Here is a 22841-nt window from a genome sequence, read left to right as displayed (position 1 = left end):
CTGACCATTTTCTTAAAGTTTCCTACCGTTTATTTCTCTGAGTGTTAAAAGTATAATCAACAGGACTATTTTAATTATTAATGCTAGAATTTCAAAAGCAGCATTGATTTTTTTTATGCTGTGGTTAGTTATTGGGTGAGTTTCTGAGCCTTCTTTGAGAATAAAATTTGAAAAGGAGAAATTCTTGTGTGAGACCATGAAGGCTCTGGGTTACTGAGAGAGTTGAAGAAGGTGTGTCGTTCAGGGAGGAGAGAGGGAACGGACTGAAGAGCCTAGAAAGTTTGAATCATTGCTCAGTTCATGGGTTTACATAGCACTTACCATGCTAAATACTAGTTTAATAATATGATATTCTGAGTATACGATTAAGGACACAAGGGCTTCCCTGGTGGCGCAATGGTTGAGAGTCCGCCTGCCGATGCAGGGGACACGGGTTCGTGCCCGAGTCCAGGAGGATCCCACATGCCGCAGAGCGGCTGGTCTCTTGAGCCATGGCCGCTGAGCCTGCACGTCCGGAGCCTGCGCGTCTGGAGCCTGTGCTCCGCAACGGAAGAGACCACAACAGTGAGAGGCCCGCGTACCACAAAAAAGAAAAAAAAGAGAAAGAAAAGAAAGAAAAAGAGGGGCTTCCCTGGTGCCGCAGTGGTTGAGAGTCCGCCTGCCCATGCAGGGGACACGGTTCGTGCCCCGGTCCGGGAAGATCCCACATGCCGCACAGCGGCTGGGCCCGTGAGCCATGGCCGCTGAGCCTGCGCGTCCAGAGCCTGTGCTCCGCAACGGGAGAGGCCACAGCAGTGAGAGGCCCGCGTACCGCAAAAAAAAAAAAAGATTAAGGACACAAGAAATGTCACAGTGAGTCAGGTTAGTAGTCTTTCCATCTCAGTCTGAGAAAATGGATTAGCTCAGTAGTTTTCAAACTATGATCTCTGGAGGTGCTTTGAGGTCACTGGTGGGGAAGGGAAGTGGTGAGAGGTGTCTCAGAGGGAGGGCTTCCTGTTCAGCGGGAGCAGCTGTGCTTTTATTTATTTAATATATTAAGCTTCTTTGTAACCTCTTAGTTAAAGAAACTAATCCTTGGCAGAATGCACACACACATTTTAAAAACAACAGTCTTAAAAGTCTACTCAGGTTCCTTCCAAATCTAAAAAAATTTCTTTATGTCTGTTAGTTTGCAACAGAGATTGAACATTAGTGACCCACATTAGATCTGATCTGAAGACATGTTTTGTTTGTCCTGTACATTATTTTAAATGTTCACATTAAAATTTTTTTAAATTTGGAGATTTCACGTACAAATCTGGGTTCTGTTTTCTTATGAAAAATGGAAATACCTAACAGCTCTGTGCTCCCACTCTCCAATAACAGTCCACTAGAACTGAGTAGCAGCTGCTCCCCAACTACTCCTGCTGTCTTATACCCTTCTGAATTTATCTGCCTGGCCACTGAAGGTATTTGAGTTTTCAGCATCTGATTTATCCCTGCAGATTGCATGAGCAGCAACGTTATTGGATTAACCAGTGTTGGCACTCTAGAAGAATTAAACAGAGGATGTGACTTGCATGTTTGCCCCATAAGAAAATTGTTCTAATATAGCAAAAAGTACATGTGTTACTTTCATTTCGTCTGCCCTGGACAATAATAGTTCTTAAGTGCTGACCATCAATTTATTTATAGCTATTGTAGAATGGCTCTGAGTTAGAAGAATTAAATAGTGTGTTTTAATTATTTCCATCATAAGAGTTGATTACCAGACGCTCAAAATTTGTAGGAACTAGGCTTACTTGGAACAGGAAACAAAGAGGTAAATGCTGCCAGTTGCCCATGCCTCCCTTTATTCCACCTCAGTCCGAGAGGAGGATACTCACACAAGCTGGGCATTCTCCCCCTCCAGACAGAGAAAATTGAGAAAAGTACCCTACTGTTTGCTCTCCAACAAGCTCTTGTTAGGTGGCAAAGGTTTAGGCCTCAGCACCATTCAGATAAGGGAGATACAGTGTACAACCGTGGCAGCCCTGTCTTTGCTCAGTCACTGCCCCATCAGGGCAGGGTGAATTCTCCACTGGTCCAAAGTCCTCCACAGCTCTTGTCCTCTAATTGTTGGGTGTGGGTTCTGTATGTGCCCTTTAAATGAGACTTGTTAATTGTAGTATTGTAATCACATCTCATATTTACTTATTAATCTTTTTTTGTCTGCTTGGCCTTTCATTTACTAAGAAATATGAATTGAAATTTCTGATTGTGATCATGGAATTGTCCACTTCTTGTAGATTTGTTGCTTTTCATTTTACATATTTTATGCTATTTTATTAGGTGTATGCAGTACTCAGCAATGCATTTTAATGTATATCTGTTGCAGCTTATGTAGAATCTGAATGTGTTGTGGCCAGAGATATTTAATTGGTCACAGTGCTGAAAATAGAAGTCCTCATTCTCCTATTTATTTTTCAGAGATGTCTCAGTGTTCATAGCTCACTGATGAGACCCTTCCCCTGCTTTTTTGTACAGCTATAGATTTTCTTTTTTTCTTTTCTTTTTTTTTTTGCGGTACGCGGGCCTCTCACTGCTGTGGCCTCTCCCGTTGCGGAGCACAGGCTCCGGATGCGCAGGCTCAGCGGCCATGGCTCACGGGCCCAGCCGCTCCGCTGCACGTGGGATCTTCCCGGACCGGGGCACGAACCCGTGTCCCCCTGCATCAGTGGGCGGACTCTCAACCACTGCGCCACCAGGGAAGCCCCTGAATCAGATTTTTGAATCCAATTTTTCGTCTAACTCTACATGTTCTCTTTGGATAATTACATTCAATTATTTCAGTTACTGTTTGTATAATGATAACTTCCACATCTATATCCTTAACCTAAAGTCTGTCGCCTGCAGAGCTCTATTTGTTTAACTTCCTGTTAGTAGACATCCACACTCAAATGTCCCACAGGTACTTCATACTGTCCGTCAACAGGTGAATGGATAAACAAATTATGGTATAGCCATACAATAGAGTACCACTCAGCAATTAAAAAGAATGAAGTATTGATACACAGAACAACAGGATGAATCTCAAAATGATGCTGAGTGAAAGAAGCCAGACAAAAAAGAAAATATACTGTATAAATTTGTGAAAAATTCTAGAAAATACCACTCTTTAGTGACAGAAAACAGATCAGAGGTTGCCAGGGAAGGTTACAGGTGGGGGAAGAGGGTGTTGATGAGAGGGGAGATAAGAGGAGGGATTACCAAGAGGCAAGAGGAAACTTCTGGTAGTGATGGATGAATTTGTTACCTTGATTATGGTAATGGTTTCAAAACCCATCAATGTGTGGACTTTATACATGTTCAGTTTATCGTACATCGATTGTACCTGAATAAAGCTGGGAAAAAACCCTCATTATTAATGACTTTTAACAGAGAAACAATAATCCCTGTCCACTGTTCTCTATCCCCACCCAGTCCTCCTCCCCAGTGGCAGCCACTTTGAACTCTTTTAGGTGTTCCTCTGCTACATAGGCCATATTCTACCTAATATGCTTAGTGTGTTATTTGGATTCATCAATTTAGAACTTCAGGCAGTAGACTTTTAGTCTTTCCTTCATTATGGTAGTTGATAATATATTTCTCTTACTTTATCACTTTTACTTCTCCTCTCAGCCTCTTAATACAATTTTTTTTTCACTGCTGAATCAAGTAGTGTACTTTGATTGCATTTATTTCCATAAAACCTCCCCCCACCCACGTAGTTAATACAGCAACTGCATTTTTCCCCATTTGCTTTGTTTTCTGTGTGCCTATGGTTAATTTTTTTTTAGATATCCCAGCAGACCTGTTAGACATATAGCAGTAATTATCTCAGATGCTCAGAATACCCTGTAATCTGTCAGTTCCAATCCCCCACTCCCATCCCCTTGGAGATCTTCCTCCTTCAGCTGTCTGTCCTCCTGTCAATGTGCTCTGACTTCTTTCTGGTCTAAATGCGTAGCTGTCGTGCTTTGGCTTCCCCCTGCCATGCTTAGTGTTGGAGCAACTAGCTCCCAAGTCCCAGGTCATTTTCCTTCCTAGTTTACTCATGTACTCCTTCAGTTGGTTTTAGGAATACTACATCCTCTAATTGCTTCCTAAAAAAGCATATCTGAAAGTTAAAAATTTCGCTTCCTTACAGGGCCAAAAAGGTCATTATTTTACTGTCACCTAAATGTTTGGTTGGGTATAGCATTCTAGGTTGAAAGTAATATTCCTTCAGAATTTTAGAAATTATTTCTGCATTGCCTTCTAGCATCTGATATTACCAAATAGTCAGAATTTAATTCCTTTGCATGTGACCTGTTTTTTTCATCTGGAAATATTTATGATCTTTTCTTTATCTTGATACTCTGAAATTTTTGGACATACCTTGTCATTGTTCATTCATTGATCTAGATCGTTATTGTTTATTCAGTAAGTATTTATAGAGAAATCACTCTACACACACACAGTTCTAGGCACTGTGGATACAGCAGTAAAAAAAAAAAAAAAAGATAAAATCCCTTCCGTTCCTGGAATTTACATTCTAGTGGTGAAGGCAGAAATTAAGAAATAAACTAGTGAACATATAAACTAGTAACATAATGAAATGTCACATACTGATAAGGACTATAAAGAAATACAAAATATAATAATGGAACTGAGAATGACAGTATACTTTTTTATGTAGGGTGGGCAGGGAATGCCTCTCTGAGGTAACTGTTGAACAGAGACCCAGTTGAGCAGAGACACAAGCCATGTGACTACCTGGTGGAAGAGTGTTCTAGATGAAGGGAACAGCAAATGCAAATCCTGAAGCAGACATATACATGGAATGTTGAGAGGCAAAAGACCAGTTTGGTGGCAACGGAGTAAGAAAAGGAGTTACAAAATGAAACTGGAGACATAGCTAAGGGCCAGGAAATTTAGGGCCTTGTAGGACTTGGTAAGGACTTTGAAATTTTTTCTATTGGGGTCTTTTGAACAAGGACAATCTTGCATTTTAAAGAATCACATCAGTAGGAGTATGGATTGGTACAGAAATTGTAAGATTAGCAAGAGTGGTAAGTAGTGAGACCTGTTAGCAGGCTATTTCAATAGTCTAGGTGAAATATATACTGGCTAAGATGTGGTAACTTAATAACAGTGAGAAATGGTCAAATTTGAAATATATTTTGGAAGGAGAGCCAATAGGATTTGCTGATGGATTGGATATGGGGTGAGAGAAAGAGAGGAGTAGAGGATGAATGTTTAGATTCTTGGCCTGAGTAACTTGATGAATGGTGGTACCACATTACTGAGATGGGGAGACTAAGGGAGTGTTTGGGGGATAGGGTGTAGTGGGTTTGAGTTGTGTTTTGGACATGGTGGGTTTGAGATAATGTGTTGACAGCCAAGTGGAGTTGTCCAGAAGGCAGATGGTCATTCAAGTCTAGGGTTCACAGGAGAGATGGAGGCCAGAAATAAATTTGTGAATCCTTCATGTATAGTTGGTATTTAATACCATGATTCTGGATTAGTTTCTCCTGAGGAGTGGGTATACATAGGGTAGAGGTCTGAGGATTGAGCCCTGGAGCTCTTCAATATTGAGACTTGAGAAATGGAAGAAATCAGAAAAGGAACAGACAGTGAGATCCGTAGAAATTCAGGAAAATTCGTATTCTAGAAGCCAATTGAAAAAAGTGTCTCAGGAGGAGGACAGGATCCCACTGTGTCAAATGTTAAAGAGTTGAGTAGGATGAGGACTCAACTGACCATTTGATTTGACAATCTGAAGTTTATTGGTAACTCTGACAAGCTGTTTCATTGAAGTATGGGGACAAAACCTGATTGGAGAGTGGGCTGAAAAGGAAATGGAAGAGCAGAATTGGAGAAAGTGGGTAAAGACAACTGTTTTCAGGGTTTCTTCTATAAAGAGGAAGAGAAAAATGAAGTAATAGCTGGGTGGGGGTGGGAATGTGGAGTCAAGGAAAGATTTTTTTTTTTTTTAATTTTTGGCTGCGTTGGGTCTTTGTTGCTGCACGTGGGCTTTCTCTAGTTGCGGTGAGCGGGGGCTACTGTTCATTGTGATGCGAGGGCTTCTCATTGCGGTGGCTTCTCTTGTTGTGGAGCACGGGCTCTAGGCTCACGGGCTTCGGTGGTTGTGGCACGCAGGCTCAATAGTTGTGGCTCACAGGCTCTAAAGCGCAGGTTCAGTAGTTGTGGTGCACAGGCTTAGCTGCTCCGCGGCATGTGGGATCTTCCTGGACCAGGGATCGAACCCATGTCCCCTGCCTTGGCAGGCGGATTCTTAACCACTGCACCACCAGGGAAGCCCAAGGAAAGATTTTTTTTTTATGGTGAGAGATAATAAGTAAGTTTGTATGATGGGGGAATCACTGTAACACAGAGGGGGAAATTACTGCAAGAATAGGAGACAGGACAGTTACCAGAGCAAAGTCCTTGACTAGACAAGTGGGAAGAGATCCAGTGTACAAATGGAAGACTTGGTTGGTTAGGAGTTCAAGCTGTTCAGCTGTTTAAATAGTGAAGGCAGAGAATGTGGATAAGCTGCAGTTAGGTTTGGTACCTTTTGTGAGAGAATAAGGAAGTTGTCTTCTGGTTATTTCTGATTTCTCAGTGAACTAGGAACAGAATCATCAACTGAGAGGATGGTGTGTGGAACTGGAGGTTTGGAAAAAGAGGAGAATGTGAGAGAGATCTCTGTAAAAGAGAGTTCATTGACTGACATTTTACCCAGAAATGTTTTAGTAGCAGGATTGCAGTGTGCTGCCAACCTTTTAAGTGTGGAAGCTGGTATCCTTCTGTTCTGAGAAATGTTCTTAATTTCTTCTTTGATTATAACCCCAATTCGCATTTTCCTTGTTTCTTTCTGGAAGTCCTTTAGTCAGGAGTTGGGCACTTGGAGTGATCCTCTTGTTGTCCATCTCTTCCTTCAGCTTTATCTTCTAATCCTTCTATAGAGTTTTTAATTTCAGCTATCTTACTATTTTTAAATTTTCCATAGCATCTTATTCTTCTGTAATGGAAGCGATAGCTTCTCACTTAAGCTCTTCAGGGTTTTGTTTGTTTTGTGATTTGTTTTCTTCTGTTCCCTGCATAGTCTCTATTTCCTCCAAATTTCCTTTTATCTGCTTGCTTGTTTTGGTCTCTGTCTTTCATGATGCTTTCTTCAAATGCCTGATGATCCTTGGCTGCCCATTCATGTTTGTGGGGCCCTGAAAAGCTCTGGGTGCATGAATGGGACTGGTCACCGGTGGGCTTCATGGTAAGGTGAGCTTGAGGTTGACTAGCTTTTTCATTGTCAATCTGTAGAGAGAGGTCTTTTCTCCAAGACTGTTGGGTTTTTTCAAAGATTGGGGATGGTAGGTATATGCCTGTTTGCCAGCCTTTTAGGAATAGAGCAGGAAAAGATGAGGGCTTCCTGTTTCTGTAGGTAGACTCTTACTCAGTCCCCCTTTCGTCACTGTGGATTGTACTTCTGCCCTGCTCTGTGCCTGATACCCAAGTGCAGAACGTCTCTAGTGCCGTCTCTTCTGGAAACAACTCTGGTAGAATGCGGTGGTCATCTGGCTGCCTGGGTGGGGATGGGGGGTGACATAGTGAGGAAGTAATTTTGTAAACATTCCTCCAATTTTAGCCTTTTATGCTACTTGGTGCTTCAAAGAACTGAGACTCTCAGATTCTTTAGGGCAAATCAGCTCATTCTCATGTGAATCCCTCCACTCCAGCTTTGTCCCGTTAAGTGACTTATCACTCCTCTAATAGCTTTCTGTCGCTCAAAGTTTAGGGCTTTCTTTTTTGTTGTTTTGTTTCATTTTTGTTTTTTGGAAAACTCAGATATGCTAATGTAGTTTCTCTTGTTCACTTACTAATAGATTAGTACCTTTTGTTTTCTTTATTGTCATGTTACTAAGGAAGCAAGGAGGAGGGAAAGGAGATAAACATATGTGCTCAATCCATCATGTTTTTCCAGAACCTATCCACACTCTCTAAAGGGTAATCACAATAACTAATAATTATTGAGTACTTACCTGTATGCCAGACACTGTTATAAATGCTTTACATTTATTAACTTAGTATTCACAATGATCTTATGAGACAGGTACTGTTATTATTGCCAGTTTACAGATGAAGAAACTAAGGCACAGAGAATTTAAGTAACTTGCCAAAGTTATAAAACTAGTAAATGTGGAGCTAGCATTCAAACTTAGCTGTCAGACTGTAGAGACACCTCCTGCTTACAACTGTCCCATAGTATCCCACTCGTTTTTCTTGTTTTGTTTTTTTTTTTGCGGTACGCGGGCCTCTCACTGTTGTGGCCTCTCCCGTTGCGGAGCACAGGCTCCGGACGCGCAGGCTCAGCGGCCATGGCTCATGGGCCCAGCCGCTCTGCGGCATGTGGGATCTTCCTGGACCGGGGCACGAACCCGCGTCCCCTGCATCGGCAGGCGGACTCTCAACCACTGCGCCACCAGGGAAGCCCCCCACTCATTATTTTTAAATCCAAGCAATTTAGCGTGTCATCCGTGCTGTCTATGATCAGGTCCAGAGAACCTCTCCAGTCTCATCTCTCTCTACTCTGTCCTTGACTTCACCTCTTTGACCTTATCTTGTAGTCATATTGGACTTCTTGCCCTGAATACTCCATGTTCTTGTGATCCTCATGCCTTTTTCATGCTGTACCCTCCACCCCAAACATTCCTTTATTCTCTAGAATGCACAGTAAAGTGTTAAGGTATTTCAGCATATACTTACATATTAAATATTTGTATGATCTATTTCATCTAGCAATCAACTCATACTTTTGATTTGTTTTGATTTAGCATGGCTTCTTGAAAAATGCATAGTTGAATAAAATAATATTTCACTGTGTATTAAGGGTTCTTATGTCTAACTAAACAAAATTATCTCCTCAAATTTGATTATATTGAGAGTGGGATTTAAAGATTCTTTTGGAGACTAAGTGAAAAAGTATATACCAAAAAATTCATTTGTTATATTAAAATGTTTTCTAACCTTATCTCACTGTTTTTCTTAATAGCTTTTTCTTCCTCTTGCAAATCTGGAATGTTCACCAAATGTTGAAACTTTCCTTTGCAAAGCTTTTGTACCAACCTGCACAGAGCAAATTGATGTGGTTCCACCCTGTCGTAAATTTTGTGAGAAAGTGTATTCTGACTGCAAAAAATTAATGGACACTTTTGGGATCCGATGGCCTGAGGAACTTGAATGTGACAGGTAAATTATGTTTTCAGCTGAAAGCTACTGATGATATTTCAATATTGGTATTAATTTTCCAGAATATTAGTGACAGGCTTTCATTATTTAAGTCAGCAGCTGTTTACTGCACACTTAATATATGTTAGGCACTTACTATATATCAACACTGTAAACAGTGGTGAGCAAAACCAGACTTGGTTCTTGTTTTCAGGGAACTCACAGTGGGGTGGGAGGAACAGAGAGTAATCCAATAATCATAAAAATAAATGCAAAATTACAACTGTGTTAATACAACAAATGAGGGTGCATAGTTCTATGAGAATGTGTGATGGTGCCTTTGCCCTAAACTGGGGAGAAATGGGCCTTATTATCAATTCATGGACCTTTTTGCATCTGTCTTGATTGATTACTTTTATCTCCTATTCTCTAGATGTTGGGAGCTTGTAATTTGAAATATTCTACTAACATAAAGACACCTCATATAATAAATCTGGGAAGGAAGGTGGCTCCCTTTTTGTTCTTTTTCTGTAGACTGAAGAAACTACAGACCCTTGTGGAACTCATACATTTCTGGTAGATACCTAATCACTTTCCAGAACAACTTAGTACATAGTAAAGGTGAAGATGCTCATGCCATACATCTTAGGAGATCCCCTTCTATAGAAACTTTTTCACAAACAAGGAATCGTATGCAAGAATACTTATTGTAACATTATTCGTAATTTTTTTAAATGAGAAAAAGTCTGAAAGTCCACTGTAAGAATGATAAGTAAATTGTGATGTCCTTACACACTAGAATACTACTATACAGTTTTAAGATGAATGCAGTTGACCCACATCTGTCAATATGGATAAATCTAAAAATTATAGCATAAGTAAAAAAAAGTATGATGTATATAGCACAATGTCATTTATATAAAGTTCAAAACCTGTAAAATAATACTATATAACATTGTAGTTGGAAAATAACATAGTAAAATATTTTAAAATGCATGAGGAGAAATAAAAACTGAACTTGTAGTAATGAATATTTTGGAAGAGAGAGAAAAGAGAATAGGACCAGAAAAGGGTCCAAACTGTATCTGTAATGTTATATTGCTTTATTTAAAAAGATATAAAACAAAACTGACATACCACCTTTTGAAAAAGCTTGTAGATACATCTGTGTTGTTTTTATGGGCATATGTTTTATTGTTTTCTATTTTTATCTAAAGCATATTTCAAACGCTTTCTCCTTAAAAACCTCCACTAATTTCTAAACTATGTAAATCCTCCAAAATAATTCTGGAGTGTGGAGACAACTCAGTGATAAAGTTCTGCACAAAACAGCAATATCCCTTTCTATCTCTCCGGTCTGCCCATAAACAAGGGAGGCAAACAGCCACACTGCAACAAAATGGTGATGTGAGTTAAGCTGGTCCTCGGCCTTCCTCTTCTTGCCCTTCTTTATGAACTTAGATATCACTTGAACTCTGTCCTCTCCATCCGGGAAATGATCTCATTTCAGTCATTTTAGTTGTCATCACCTTACTATGTGGCTGATCTACTTTGCTCATGGATGCTAGAAAATAAAAACTTATTTCCCCAAGACATATTTCAAATGCTTAAACAGACAAGCCAGCATTTTTTTGTCTAAAGAATACCAATCAAGATAAATTCTTTCTTAAGTACTTAGTCTTGAAACCAGAAATTATTTAACAATTATTAATTGACTGTTTTCTGAGTAAGGGAATTTTCATGTTCATTTGCCTGATACTTAATATATTTGTTAGTGTGTTGGGGCCTCATTAACACCTACAAGTTTTTAGTCAACTTCAAAACTTTCTCCCCAGCTCTAAAGCTGTAATCTGTTTAAGCTCATTTGTCTTCCCATCAGTTACGAATGCATAAGGAAATATCTTATAGTTGGAAAGCAGAGTATTAAAATAGTGACTCAAAAATGTCAACTTCATGTATTATTTTTTTAAATCTTTACAGATTACAATACTGTGACGAGTCTGTTCCTGTAACTTTTGATCAACACACAGAGTTTCTCAGTCCTCACAAGAAAACAGAACAAGTCCAAAGAGACATTGGATTTTGGTGTCCAAGGCATCTTAAGACTTCTGGGGGACAAGGCTATAAGTTTCTGGGAATTGACCAATGTGCACCTCCATGCCCCAACATGTATTTTAAAAGTGATGAGCTAGAATTTGCAAAAAGTTTTATTGGAATAGTTTCAATATTTTGTCTTTGTGCAACTCTGTTTACATTCCTTACTTTTTTAATTGATGTTAGGAGGTTCAGATACCCTGAGAGACCAATTATATATTACTCTGTCTGTTACAGCATTGTATCTCTTATGTACTTCATTGGATTCTTGCTAGGCAATAGCACAGCCTGCAATAAGGCAGATGAGAAACTAGAACTTGGTGACACAGTTGTTCTAGGCTCTCAAAATAAGGCTTGCACCGTTTTGTTTATGTTTTTGTATTTTTTCACAATGGCTGGCACTGTGTGGTGGGTGATTCTTACCATTACTTGGTTCTTAGCTGCTGGGAGAAAATGGAGTTGTGAAGCCATTGAACAGAAAGCAGTGTGGTTTCATGCTGTTGCATGGGGAATACCAGGTTTTCTGACCGTTATGCTTCTTGCTATGAACAAAGTTGAAGGAGACAATATTAGTGGAGTTTGCTTTGTCGGCCTTTATGACCTGGATGCCTCTCGCTACTTTGTACTCTTGCCACTGTGCCTTTGTGTGTTTGTCGGGCTCTCTCTTCTTTTAGCTGGCATTATTTCCTTAAATCATGTTCGACAAGTTATACAACATGATGGCCGGAACCAAGAGAAACTAAAGAAATTTATGATTCGAATTGGAGTCTTCAGTGGCCTGTATCTTGTGCCATTAGTGACACTTCTTGGATGTTACGTCTATGAGCAAGTGAACAGGATAACCTGGGAGATAACTTGGGTCTCTGACCATTGTCGTCAGTACCACATCCCATGTCCTTACCAGGTAAAACCTATCATTTGTGTTATTTCACTATTTAATTTTAACATGGCAAATGTTCCCTGGAAATATCTTTGAATTAGTCATGACCATAAAATTAGATTTCAGGTGAGAAAATCCAATAGACAGAGGGAGTTGTTCCCTACGCCTCAGTTGAAACTAGGGTAAGTGTCCCAAAAGTTCTTTCCTGAAGTTTTAGCTTCAGTTACAATAGTAAAGTGTCTCCTTTAGCTATTCTTTTAAAAATTAAATTGGATTGCAAAGGCAAATGAATAGTACTGCAGAACAGAATCAGAGGAACAGGTCTTGTCATAGGGAGAAAAAGAGAAGTAACTTGCAGGATTTCCCTGGCGGTACAGTGGTTAGGACTTGGTGCTTCCACTGCAGGGGGCCAGGGTTCAATCCCAGACTGGGGAACTAAAATTCTGCAAGCTGAACAGAGCAGCCAAACAAAAGAGAGAGAGAGAGAGAAGTAGTTGTTTTTAATTCTTCAGTTAGTTGGGGAAAACCTTATTTGGGTTTATAATAAAATGGTATATATCATCTTATACTTTGCTTGTATATGCTTATAAAAACAGAATTTATGCCGAAACCACCCTGTCATTTCTTATGACAAAATGCACAATTAAAATATGTTTCATATGTTTCTGATGCTTCTGGTTGGATTAAAGTGGTGATTTTAAGATTAAAAAAAATAAATATCTGAAAATAGAAAATCTCTTAAAGCATTTTAGTTGAGTTTTTTTAAATAGAAACTTTGTTTTTAATAGATTTTATATATTTTCTTGAATATTTATATATGGTATTAACTAATTATATTGAGTGTGAGTGCTGTCATGTCACCACAGTGTATCAGATCAAGCAATGTGTGGGCTGAATTATTTTACATAATTTATATTCTAGAAAATTACTGCACTGTAACACAGTGAAATCTATTTTACATACTGATATGTGGGGTTAATGGTTTTATTTGCCTTACATCCTGTCCATAGTGTGTTATCCATTGTCTGTTTTCACTATATGATTAATAAGCGAGCTCTCTTAAAGTGATATTGCTGTATTAAATGTCTCCTAGGTTCCTCAGTATTTTTGGCAAACTAGGGGGGGAAGGCAACTGTTACATACTACTAAAAAGTTTAAGATATATGATTTTTGATTTTTTATTATTTTTAAAAATTTTTTTATTTTTATTTTTGGCTGTGTTGGGTCTTCGTTTCTGTGCGAGGGCTTTCTCTAGTTGTGGCAAGCGGGGGCCACTCTTCATCGCGGTGCACGGGCCTCTCTTGTTGCGGAGCGCAGGCTCAGTAGTTGTGGCTCACGGGCCTAGTTGCTCCACGGCATGTGGGATCTTCCCAGACCAGGGCTCGAACCCGTGTCCCCTGCACTGGCAGGCCGATTCTCAACCACTGCACCACCAGGGAAGCCCAAGATACATGATTTTTTAAGATTACGTTTCATGTAAAGAAAGAAACGATATTAGAAGATAAAGTGAGAAAATTCTAATCTTATAGTGGGGAAGGACTTTATGATATCAAATGCAGGAGCTATAAAAGAAAAGATTGCTAAATTTGACTAAGGAAAAAACTTTTTCCAGATTCTGCATGGCAAAAAACCCCACCATAATCAAAGTCAGGAGACCAACTGGGAAAATTTATTCACTCATCACATCACAATTGAAGGGCTAATTTCCTTATTTAAAAAGAGTTCCTATAGATCAATAAGAAAAAAACCAACAACCTGATATAAAAATGAGAAAAGAATGTATAGAGGGGTCACAAAAAAGGAAAATAAAAAAGCTGTTCTTAAACATATGAAAAATGTTATGACAGATGCAAATTAAAGTTATAATAAAATTATATTTCTGCTTATGACAGGTTTTATAACCACTGTATTGATGAAACTGGCAAAATGCACGTTCTAGACTTTGCTGTTCAATTAGTTCAACCTTCTATGGAAAGCATTTTGATAATATCTGGCATTTAAAATGCTCATACTCTTTGATCCTGTCCTTCTGGGAATTTATCAGCAGCTCTGTTCACAAATGTGAGAAATTATATACATACAAAGATAGTCACTGCAACATTATTTGCAATGGCAATAGGTTGGAAGTAACCTGAATATCTATTAGTAGGGATACCTGAATAAATTATAGTTCATCCACACAATGGAACAGCCTTTAAAAAGAATGAAGTGCTCTAGAATGGTCTCCAAGAAATATTACTAAGTGCAAAAATCAAGATATAATGCATAATATATAGTATTTTGATACTTGTAACATTTAAAAAATAATATTTGAAAGTTTATGCTTGAAAGAAAAGTATGATTTAATTTTTACAAAATTTCCACATTTTTACATTTTACTGATACTTATTTTGCTCTAAGTTTTTGTAATAAAACATCAACAATGCATAAAGACTCTAAAATAGTATGTTGTTATAATGAGTTTAAATGTATTTTTTTTATAGATTATAGTGAAGGAAAAGATAAATATTGAGAGGCAGATATTTTGGCAATTATAAGAAGCTGCTGTACTTATAGGGGAAAAAAATGCCAGATATCAAGCCAAGATGTAAGAGGTCCTTCCTAAATATATTTAATAAGTATTTTTCCCTTTCTAGCCATATATTTTGATAAAAGTTCTTTGTTCAGAACTTCTATACTACACTTAAAGCACTTTTCATATTATGTTATATCAAACATTTCATAATAAGACAAAATGATTTATACTTTTTGTTCAAGTTTTGCATTGACTATATAGACTTTTCTCCACTTTAAATGTATCACGAAAATTCTTATTCATTACTTTTTTGTAGGCCAAAACAGAAACTCGACCAGAGTTGGCTTTATTTATGATAAAATATCTGATGACATTAATTGTTGGCATCTCTGCTGTCTTCTGGGTTGGAAGCAAAAAGACATGCACAGAATGGGCTGGGTTTTTTAAACGAAGTCGCAAGAAAGAGTAAGAATCTATTGAATTATCTGACATTGTTTTAAAATAAATAGATCAAATACCAAATCATTGTACTGGAGTTTCATTATGTCAACTGTTGTTTCAAGTTGAAATCTTTTTCATGGAGAGATATGCTTTATTTTAGCATTTGTTACGATGGTCTTTGACATGTACTATTCTATTGAAATATGAATGAAAAGTTTGTAAAAAGTGCATTTTCTTTCCATGGCTTATAATATATCTAGTATTATTACTGCTCTCATTAAGTTCATTGTTTTGGGTTCAGAATTTTAAATAATTTTATCCTTTTTTATCAATGATGAAAGATGAAATGGGTCAAATATATGTAAGGCAGTCTATAGATTCAAATGTGATGTACAATCATTACCTTTAAATTTTATTACACATAATACTGACTTAACATGTCACTTATTTGCCTTGCTTAAGATGGTAAAAATTTGAGCTTATGGAATATTCTGTAACAATATAGTAGATTTACATTTATGAGTAAATAGTTAATTTTGTTATTTATATATGTTATACATTGTGTACAGTCAACAATGTAGTATAGAGTTTTTTAAACTGTTCCCAACTGGTTTGATTAATGAACTCTTTTTGTGGTAAAAATTTCAGAACCTTTTCACAAATAAGTTTTTGAAGTCTGAAGAATTGCATTTAACTGGACTTTAATTTTTTTGAACTATTATTATATCTCTATCCTGTATTTATATACCCACACTAACTTCAGAATAATTTGCTAAAACTTGAATGTTAGAAAGAAAACAATTGCATTTAAACAAAGACCATTAATTATATTCTGTGTTCTTTCTCTCTGGTTTACTTTCGTATTTAATATATTTATATATGATACACATACAGATAATCCCCTACTTTATGCTGGTTTGAGTTTTCTTGCCCTCATCTTCTGATTTTGTCTATTTAATTTCTTTCTACTCTTTATGCTGACAAAAGCAACTAACAGTGTATGCACAAAAAGATTTCATTTCATGGCAATCTACTTATATCTCATAGTATTTATAATCCCAGATTTTATAAATAATGTAAATCATATAGATCGTAACTTTAATGAATTAGGATTTTTGGCACAAGATATGTGATATGCTTTATGATTTCTGTTATAACACTTAACATTTATCAAGTAAACTCTCTCCTTGGATTTTCTTACAGTCCAATCAGTGAAAGTCGAAGAGTACTACAGGAGTCATGTGAGTTTTTCTTAAAGCACAATTCTAAAGTTAAACACAAAAAGAAGCACTACAAACCAAGTTCACATAAGCTGAAGGTCATTTCCAAATCCATGGGAACCAGCACAGGAGCTACAGCAAATCATGGCACTTCTGCAGTAGCAATCACTAACCATGATTACTTAGGACAGGAAACTTTGACAGAAATACAAACCTCACCAGAAACATCACCAGTGAGAGAGGTGAGAGCAGATGGAGCGAGCACCTCCAAATTACGAGAACAGGACTGTGAGGAACCTGCCTCCCCAGCAGCATCCAGCTCCAAACTCTGCGGGGAGCAGACCGACGGGAAAGGCCGGGCAGCCAATGTGAATGATAAGAGCAGTGTGTCTGAAAGTGCACGGAGTGAAGGAAGGTGAGCTTGGACTTTGCTATCTTAAACCATGACTCTTTTGAATACTGCATTGCACATTTTTCATTAAAGCATGACATATCTGGAAAGAAAGCATTCTTGACGTGACATGATCATGTCATGTCCACTTCCTTAATCCAAGGAAGTTTGGGTTTTGCCTATAAATGCTATTTCGTAGTTTAATTCTTAGCATTGAGAAGACCCTTTGATGTTTATTGTTCAGATAGAAAAGTAATGTTCATTTCTGTGGTAATTGTTAACAGCTGCTTGTATATTTAGGGAAATGTTTAAGATTCATATAAAATACAGGCCATTAAGTTTCAATTAGTACTACATTATAGTACTGTCTAAAAGGTATTTGTCAGACTTCCCTAGTGGTGCAGTGGTAAAGAATCCGCCTGCCAACACAGGGGACACGGGTTCGAGCCCTGGTCTGGGAAGATCCCACATGCCGCGGAGCAACTAAGCCAGTGCGCAACAACTACTGAGCCGGCGCTCTAGAGCCCGCGAGCCACAACTACTGAGCTCGTGTGCCTCGAGCCCGTGCTTTGCAACAAGAGAAGCCACTGCAATGAGAAGCCCGTGCACCATAACGAAGAGTAGGCCCCACTTGCCACAACTAGAGAAAGCCTGTGCACAGCAATGAAGACCCAACACAGCCAAAAGTAAATGATAAATACATTTATATATATATATATATATATATATATATATATATAATAAAGAGAAGCAAGAAGAACTACAGTCCTGCAGCCTGTGGAACAAAACCCACATTCACAGAAAGATAGACAAGATGAAAAGGCAGAGGGCTATGTACCAGATGAAGGAACAAGATAAAACCCCAGAAAAACAACTAAATGAAGTGGAGATAGGCAACCTTCCAGAAAGAGAATTCAGAATAATGATAGTGAAGATGATCCAGGACCTCGGAAAAAGAATGGAGGCAAAGATCAAGAAGATGCAAGAAATGTTTAAAAAGGACCCAGAAGAATTAAAGAACAAACAAACAGAGATGAACAATACAATAACTGAAATGAAAACTACACTAGAAGGAATCAATAGCAGAATAACTGAGGCAGAAGAAAGGATAAGTGACCTAGAAGACAGAATGGTGGAATTCACTACTGTGGAACAGAATAAAGAAAAAAGAATCAAAAGAAATGAAGACAGCCTGAGACCTCTGGGACAACATTAAACACAACAACATTCCCATTATAGGGGTCCCAGAAGGAGAAGAGAGAGAGAAAGGACCAGAGAAAATATTTGAAGAGATAATAGTTGAAAATTTCCCTAACATGGGAAAGGAAATAGCCACCCAAGTCCAGGAAGCGCAGCAAGTCCCATACAGGATAAATCCAAGGAGAAACACACCGAGACACGTAGTAATCAAATTGGCAAAAATTAAAGACAAAGAAAAATTCTTGAAAGCAGCAAGGGAAAAATGACAAATAACATAGAAGGGAACTCCCATAAGGTTAACAGCTGATTTCTCAGCAGAAACTCTACAAGCCAGAAGGGAGTGGCATGATATACTTAAAGTGATGAAAGCGAAGAGCCTACAACCAAGATTACTCTACCTGGCAAGGATCTCATTCAGATTCGATGGAGAAATCAAAAGTTTTACAGACAAGCAAAAGCCAAGAGAATTCAGCACCACCAAACCAGCTCTACAACAAATGCTAAAGGAACTTCTCTAAGCAGGAAACACAAGAAAAGAAAAGGACCTACAAAAACAAACCCAAAACAATTAAGAAAATGGTTATAGGGACATACACATCGATAATCACCTTAAATGTGAATGGATTAAATGCTCCAACCAAAAGACACAGGCTTGCTGAATGGATACATAACCAAGACCCATCTGTATGCTGTCTACAAGAGACCCACTTCAGACCTAGGGACACATACAGACTGAAAGTGAGGGGATGGAAAAAGATATTCCATGCACATGGAAATCAAAAGAAACCTGGAGTAGCAATACTCATATCAGATAAAATAGACTTTAAAATAAAGAATGTTACAAGACACAAGGAAGGACACTACATAATGATCAAGGGATCAATCCAAGAAGAAGATGTAACAATTATAAATATATATGCACCCAACATAGGAGCACCTCAATACATAAGGCAACTGCTAACAGCTATAAAAGAGGAAATAGACAGTAACACAATAATACTGGGGGACTTTAACACCTCACTTACACCAATGGACAGATCATCCAAAATGAAAATAAATAAGGAAACAGAAGCTTTAAATGACATAATAGACCAGATAGATATAATTGATATTTATAGGACATTCCATCCAAAAACAGCAGATTACACTTTCTTCTCAAGTGCGCACAGAACATTTTCCAGGATAGATCACCTCTTGGGTCACAAATCAAGTCTCAGTAAATTTAAGAAAATTGAAATCATATCAAGCATCTTTTCTGACCACAAAGCTATGAGATTAGAAATGAATTACAGGGAAAAAAACGTAAAAAACACAAAACACATGGAGGCTAAACAATACATTACTAAATAACCAAGAGATCACTGAAGAAATCAAAGAGGAAATCAAAAACACCTAGAGACAAATGATAATGAAAACACAACGATTCGAAACCTGTGGGATGCAGCGTAAGCAGTTCTAAGAGGGAAGTTTATAGCTATACAAGCCTACCTCAAGAAACAAGAAAAATCTCAAACAATCTAACCGTACACCTGAAGGAACTAGAGAAAGAAGAACAAACAAAATCCAAAGTTAGCAGAAGGAAAGAAATCATAAAGATCAGAGCAGAAATAAATGAAATAGAAACAAAGGAAACAATAGCAAAGATCAATAAAACTAAAAGTTGGTCCTTGAGAAGATAAAGTTGACAAACCATTAGCCAGACTCATCAAGAAAAAGAGGGAGAGGACTCAAATCAATAAAATTAGAAATGAAAAAGGAGAAGTTACAACAGACACCGCAGAAATACAAAGCATCCTAAGAGACTACTACAAGCAACTCTATGCCAGTAAAACGGACAACCTGGAAGAAATGGACAAATTCTTAGAAAGGTGTAACTTTCCAAGACTGAACCAGGAAGAAATAGAAAATATGAACAGACCAATCACAAGGAATGAAATTGAAACTGTGATTAAAAATCTTCCAACAAACAAAAGTCCAGGACCAGCTGGCTTCACAGGTGAATTCTTTCAAACATTTAGAGAAGAGCTAACACCCATCCTTCTCAAACTCTTCCAAACAATTGCAGAGGAAGGAACGCTCCCAAACTCATTCTATGAGGCCACCATCACCCTGATACCAAAACCAGACAAAGATACTACAAAAAAAGAAAATTACAGACCAATATCACTGATGAATATAGATGCAAAAATCCTCAACAAAATACTAGCAAACAGAATCCAGCAACACATTAAAAGGATCATACACCATGATGAAGCATGGTTTATCCCAGGGATGCAAGGATTCTTCAACATACGCAAATCAATCAATGTGATACACCATATTAACAAACTGAAGAATAAATACCATATGATCACCTCAATAGATGCAGAAAAAAAAAATAAAAGGTATTTGTAATTTTATATGAAGATGATTATAAAATGTTTTTATTTTCTGAACATGAAAGGATATTGACATTATCTTTAATTAATTTTTCCAAATGATCATAGGTGATCCAAACACAGGTAAATATCGAATTAGCCAAAATATTGACAGCTGACTACTTTAAGGTCTCAAGGTTGTCTTACCTCATCTCCTCCCAAATAGGCCAAATGTACCTCCAACAGCTTTTGCATACTGGATTATGTATGATTAGATACATGCCTTTATCTTTCACTAGATTTGTAAACTCCTCGAAGGCAGAGCTGAGGTCGGACTCATCTTTGTGCTCCCAACCTCTTATACGGTGTCCAATCCATGGTAGGAAATCAATAAAAAATTTGCTAAACTGAAGGCAGGAATCAAGCTGTCTTATTCCCCATGAGACACCATGCTCAGCCCATACATGGGTGGTGCTTGATGAAGTTTCTGAAGTTAGCAAAAATTGTATTTGAAAATAAATTATTTGTACTTTGAGGAGTTAAGAGTATACATAAAGAGTTAATTATTTCTGATAAAAGTGGATACTGCTTGGGAGTAAAACTCATGGAAAGAGAAACAGCAATTATGAGGACAACTGGCATCACATTTGTGCTTTGGTGTGTATGTACATCAGCTTTTGTTCTTTTACCTAGGGTAACTCCAAAGAGTGATGTCACTGAAACTGGCCCAGTGCAGAGCAACAGCTTGCATGTTCCCAGGTCTTCAGAGCCAAGCAGCCTCAAAGGCTGCACCTCACTGCTTGTTCACTCAGCGTCAGGAGTTGGAAAAGAGCAGGGCACTGGTGGTCACTCAGATACTTGAAAACCAGATCATCGTGTTACTAAGAAGTGAATCCTGTTACACTGGAGGTGACAGTACGCTGTCTTATAAGAATCACTGTTATATTCTTCTTCTGCACTTAAAGCTACATTGCCTCCTGTTACACTGGAAACAATAGATTCTGAGAATATGATTCATTTCACATAGAGGTTAATTGACAACAGTATACCCCCAAAACGGAAATGTGCAGGTTAATGATATTTTTTAAGTTGTGTGGGAGGAGGGAGTATTAGAGGAACCTTCCTTTTCTATTTATGAAGATTCTACTCTTGTTGAAAGTATTTTAAGTTGTACTATGCTATTTCACTTTTATGGTATAAAATCAAGATTTTTCTTTGCTGAAGTATTTAAAACTTACCTTTGTATCTTTTTCTTATATATTTGAAAACAAGTTTATATGTTTTGAGCTTTTTTTAGAAATCCTAGAAAGTCTTTTCAAATATTTTTATTATGTTATTCCAGTACCTTATTTTAGCACTGCTTTGGTAGCTTTTACACTGAATTTCTAAGAAAATTGAAAAATAGTGTTCTTTTATAATATAAAAAATAGTTGATACACCAAAAGATATTATAATGGGAATTCAACTAAAAAAATCCATTTACTCTACCTTATCATCTTCAATGTGTGAATTTTATAAAGTCTAGTTGGTTTAGGAATTTCACAGATCTATTATGCAGCTGAAATAAGGTGCTTACTGAGTGTCCACTGTTGATAATATTATGCTGCTGGCTGATCCTTCTGATTTTTTAAAATAAAATGTCCTGAAGGATTAGTAGATGAAATGTTACTCCTTTTAAATTAAGCCAAGTGCAATTGATTTCCTTTTTTTAATATATCATGACCACCCAAGATTATGTTTGTATGACCATTTACAGTTGCTTATACTTTTGTTTTAACTTTTGTTTTTTAACATTTAGAATACTACATACCCTTTGTATTTGTGCAGTATCTTTCTCAGACATCATGTAGAATTCATCTCTGCAGCTAAATAGGATTTTGCTGAACATCAGAAATGTGCTAGCAGTGTTAGTGCCAAACAAATGGAAAAAATGTAGTCCTGATAAACAGAATAAAATGTATTTCATATAACATACTTTGAAATGTTAAAGAATTTTCTTAATTTTGTTTCCAATGACTATTATTCCTTGAACAAGGTTTCCTTATACTTTTGTTTTTTTTCTCTATTTAACATTCTGTTAAAGCTTAAAAAGAAAATTATCATGTACTGTATGAAAAAGGTTGTAAATATTAACTTTTCCACATTTTTTAACTTTGTATACAAAAACTTTGTGTGACCTTTTCAGTAATAAAATTTTCTCTGTATATGAGATTGTGGAGTATTCTGTGGTTATGCACAGTGGTTCTGGCCCAGGAAGTGGTATAATTGTTCAGATCAGTAGCTTCTTCTTCTTTTTTTTTTTTTTTTTTTTTTTTTTTTTTTTGCGGCATGCAGGCCTCTCACTGTTGTGGCCTCTCCCGTTGTGAAGCACAGGCTCCGGACGCGCAGGCTCAGCGGCCATGGCTCACGGGCCCAGCCGCTCTGCGGCATGTGGGATCTTCCCGGACCGGGGCACGAACCCGTGTCCCCTGCATCAGCAGGCGGACTCTCAACCACTGTGCCACCAGGGAAGCCCTACCAGTAGCTTCTTTTTAAC

General features: G+C 37.6%; 1 protein-coding gene across 1 annotated transcript in view; it reads left to right on the top strand.

Moving 5' to 3' along the window:
- FZD6 (frizzled class receptor 6) overlaps positions 1–22477 on the top strand; it is a 37214-nt gene extending 14737 nt beyond the window's left edge. Inside the window, exons 3-7 of the mRNA XM_082675128.1 lie at positions 9032–9228; positions 11188–12205; positions 15013–15161; positions 16341–16772; positions 20999–22477. Coding sequence (XP_082531254.1) covers positions 9032–9228; positions 11188–12205; positions 15013–15161; positions 16341–16772; positions 20999–21167 — 1965 coding nt within the window. The 3' untranslated portion in view covers positions 21168–22477. The remainder of the gene's footprint in view (positions 1–9031; positions 9229–11187; positions 12206–15012; positions 15162–16340; positions 16773–20998) is intronic.
- Positions 22478–22841: the final 364 nt, after the last annotated feature.

The sequence above is a fragment of the Grampus griseus genome (genome assembly GCF_964374135.1).
Source record: "Grampus griseus genome assembly, chromosome: 17".
Lineage (NCBI taxonomy): Eukaryota > Metazoa > Chordata > Mammalia > Artiodactyla > Delphinidae > Grampus > Grampus griseus.
The sequence above is the reverse complement of the archived record's forward strand: the minus strand, read 5'-3'. Positions and strand labels throughout refer to the sequence as shown.